A 4,262-nucleotide genomic window follows, 5' to 3' on the forward strand; every position below is an offset into this window, starting at 1 on the left:
AAAGTTTGTTTTAAGAGTACCGGGGTGAGAATTGAAACCAATGTCCATGAATAAAAAAAATAACGAAGTATATCTCACATACGTATGTGTAACTGCTGCCAGTTAATACACATTGTGTGTGGAGAATTAAAGTAGGTCTACTTTAGAAACTACAGTATTTAAAGGCAGGCAGATGATCTGACTGTAATTACTCTCTATTGAAACTGAGTTATACTTGTTATGCCCTACATACAGTATATTATATAGAACATATTATTCAACATTAGATAAAACAGGACCAAGAGGAGAACCTATTGATACTCCATCACATTGCTTATAGTAATCATTATTACAAGAAAATACTGTTTTGGTGCAAGTAATTTACGTAAAGTAGTTTTCTTAAGATTGGTGGTTATCAGTTTTTGATTATATATACTCTGTCAAGCACAATATTAATTACCTTAGTTAACGGAACATTTAGTAAAAAGTGATTCTACATCAAATGATACAAAACGATAACCGGCATGATAAAGGTGAGGGGGTATCTCCTTGACGCGATGAGCAGCGTCAAACGACCACCAATCTTAAGGAAACTTGCGGATACCTGCACTAAAACAGTATTTTCTTGTAATAATGAGTACTATAAGCAATGTGATGGAGTATCAATGGGTTCTCCTGTTGGTCCTGTATTATCTAATATTATTATGACCGAACTAGAACAGACCATTATTCCTGATTTAGAACAATTAGGAATTATTAAGTTTTATACTCGGTTCATTGATATTATTCAACATGATTTGATTTTTTAGATTTCAAAGTTATGTGGCACGTTGGTGAAGTAAACAGCACCAAAGACGGCAACTTTGATGTACCTCACAGCGTGGAGTTGGATAACTACAATCGTGTGTGGGTTGCAGACCGTATGAACGGCAGACTGCAAGCCTTTGATGCAGATACGGGCAAGTTTATTGGCAAATGGACAAGTTGTTTCTCTGTTGGGCAACCATACTCTGTCAGGTTAGTTAATTTTAAAGTGAATATATTTTGTGAGACTATATTCATCCCCTATGCCAGTTAAAGATAAAACATCCTTAATATGCCATCCAGCCATTGGCTGCTATCAAGCATTATTACATTACACTCTGACTGTTTTCTTTAAAACTGTGATGAACAATGTATCTTTTATTCCATGATTCATAAATTGTTCAATCTTTTTCAGAATGAGTAAGGATAAAACACATTTCATCGTTGCACTACTTCAGCAGAGTAAAATTCTTTTAGTTGCCACTCCACCAAGTGCAGGACCAATAGGCGACTGCAATGTCTTGGGTTCTATAGATCTACCAGAAAATACCGGACCGCATCTAGTGGGAGTTAGCAAATCAACAGGTGCTTTTTATGTGGCTGAACTTAACACACAGACTTGTCAGAAATTTGTACCTATTGGACTACATAGAATTAATATAGATTAAATATGTTTTTCTCTTGCCATATTATTGTTCCAATTAAAGAGGATATTTTATTTTTGTGATTAAAATAAAAAACAGTGAGGCTAGTCTTAGCCCCGGTGTGTGTCACAATGAAGAGTTATATGGATATGTTTTGTGAAAGAGTATTAAGGTAACTTACAGTACTGTACTACTAATTACAATAACAAAAGAACTATGCATTGAGCAACTGGCATACGAGTCAACAGAAAAGTTGACATGAATAATGATGAGCTAAAAGTGGTAATTGGTGATAAGTGCTCACAAGTGAAGTGTAAAATTATGTTAATTTATGATCAAATTTTTAGAATAGGAATCAACCTGTACACAGTTGCACAGGATATGTGATAGCTCAAGGTGAGCAGAATGGTGTTAGTGCATTGGACACGCCCAAACTGAAACACCTAAGGCTTAGGAAAGTGTGGTAGCTAAATTAAGAGCACCACTAACACCTATGCACTATCAAACAAGAACAGATTTACAAGGACATATGTGAGTACTTTTAATGATTTATAAATGTGAAATTACGTTCCTATAAAGTTCCGTATATATTTATATGTTGAATAGTAATTGTGCAAGTAATGGAATATATGTAGGCCCTACGTGGTATGTGGTATTAATACTTACCTTGAATATGATTAAAGTGGAAATGTTGGACATATATTGGTATTGTTTATGAATTTATATTATTGTAGTACTGAATTCCATTTATTCCTAGTATACGGTAAAGCCTTGAATTGAAGCCCAATGGGCATAATCTCGAGAAGAATCCCATCGAATTTAAGCCCTCTTTTTAGTTTGCAAATTTCAAGATAGCATATGATTATTTTCGAGATGGTACAGTACATGGCGCCAGTTTGGCGCAGCGGTTGAGCTTTGGGCTTTCGCTCGTGTCCTTTGACAAAGCACTTCAGCTACATTGCTTCAGTCCACCCAGCTGTATCAATGGGTACCAGCAAACATCTGGGGACTAACCTGCAATGGACTAGTGTCCCTTCCAGGGGAGGACAACTCTCATCCGCTTCACACTACAGAAACTGGGGATAAGCTCCAGCCCTATGAGCCCCAGTGGCTCGGAAAGGATTTAGTAGTAGTAGACAGTACATACACTTATAAATTTCAAAGAAACAAAATAAATTATAACATGCTTGGTTTATACAGTAGTTTAGGTGATTTATTGCTGGTTAAATACACTCCATGATACACATTGATGTTACAGTGGCCCTATTTATTGTTTTAAAGTACTAATTCCCAAAATTTACAGCATTCATTTTAAAAGAAGCCCCCTCTTTTCTTTGCAAATAGTTAGGCAGACGGAGCACCAAAGTGGCAAAAAATTATTTACAAAGCGATTTTTGTTGGAAACTGTTGATATCGACCTTGAACACCAAAAAAAAGTTGGATGGATTTCGGCCATGGGAAAAATTTTTTTTGACCTTTTACCTAAAAAGGGTAATTCTATATATAGTAACAATGTGGTGGGGGGGGGGGGGGGGGGGAGTAGAATAGATAGCCATATCTTATCCTAAACCCGTAATACATGCATTTTTAAGTATAAAATATCATTGTTCAGTACCACTACATTTTTTTTTTTATCAAGGGTTACGCAAACACATCATTAATGATGTCAGAAACGGTCAAAGGTCATTGCAACAAATTGGCCCATACCTTAAAAAAGCAGTGGATTATGTACATTCCTTTTGAAGTTCCTGCTTTTTTCTCTAAACAAAGTGTTTTATGGCTCATTAAATTTTAAATTTCAAAATGGCGTCCAAAGATGGCCGACATACATTTTGCATAGCTATTATTCAGTAGGCCTAACAAGTGGCACTTACTTAGTATTTGCAGTGGAAATTTCTTATTTTCTGGGTCATATTATACCATGCAATAAAAAAAATGTAAATCGAGTTTCAGGAATATATAAACAAATATTGAATTTAAAATGAAAATAAATATGTAATAATAAGCAAGGCACATGTCATTGCTGAAGAACCACAGATTCTTCTAGACGCTTAAACCACCATTTCATTGTGGTCAAGTTGTGCTGACGTTCACCATGTTTGTGGAAGGTCACGGGCTCGAGTCTCGGTTGAAGTTTGAAAGGCAAATGTGAAAACCCCATAAAACAGCAAACGGCCATATAATGCAAACCAATTTAAAATTAAAATTAAGACGGAACAGTAGAGAAAATCCGATCAGAATGACAAAATAAACTAAGCATCCACTATATATATACTGTCTCTTATACACATCTAGATGTGTATAAGAGACAGCTCAAGGTGAGCAGAATGGTGTTAGTGCATTGGACACGCCCAAACTGAAACACCTAAGGCTTAGGAAAGTGTGGTAGCTAAATTAAGAGCACCACTAACACCTATGCACTATCAAACAAGAACAGATTTACAAGGACATATGTGAGTACTTTTAATGATTTATAAATGTGAAATTACGTTCCTATAAAGTTCCGTATATATTTATATGTTGAATAGTAATTGTGCAAGTAATGGAATATATGTAGGCCCTACGTGGTATGTGGTATTAATACTTACCTTGAATATGATTAAAGTGGAAATGTTGGACATATATTGGTATTGTTTATGAATTTATATTATTGTAGTACTGAATTCCATTTATTCGTAGTATACGGTAAAGCCTCGAATTGAAGCCCAATGGGCATTATCTCGAGAAGAATCCCATCGCATTTAAGCCCTCTTTTTAGTTTGCAAATTTCAAGATAGCATATGATTATTTTCGAGATGGTACAGTACATGGCGCCAGTTTGGCGCAGCGGTTGAG

General features: G+C 35.5%; 1 protein-coding gene across 2 annotated transcripts; it reads left to right on the top strand.

Moving 5' to 3' along the window:
* Positions 1–788: 788 nt before the first annotated feature.
* On the top strand, positions 789–4,051 carry LOC117103755 (NHL repeat-containing protein 3-like; the record flags this gene model as incomplete). Of its 2 annotated transcripts, XR_004444647.1 has the most annotated exon segments (3): positions 789–996; positions 1,199–1,823; positions 3,746–4,051. XR_004444647.1 is itself a non-coding variant. In XM_033244365.1 (2 exon segments), coding segments are annotated over 2 exon segments (461 nt in total), but the record flags the coding sequence as incomplete, so codon positions are not given.
* Positions 4,052–4,262: the final 211 nt, after the last annotated feature.

The sequence above is a fragment of the Anneissia japonica genome, unplaced genomic scaffold, assembly GCF_011630105.1.
Source record: "Anneissia japonica isolate Jap-2015-1 unplaced genomic scaffold, ASM1163010v1 scaffold5573_len15849_cov134, whole genome shotgun sequence".
NCBI lineage: Eukaryota > Metazoa > Echinodermata > Crinoidea > Comatulida > Comatulidae > Anneissia > Anneissia japonica.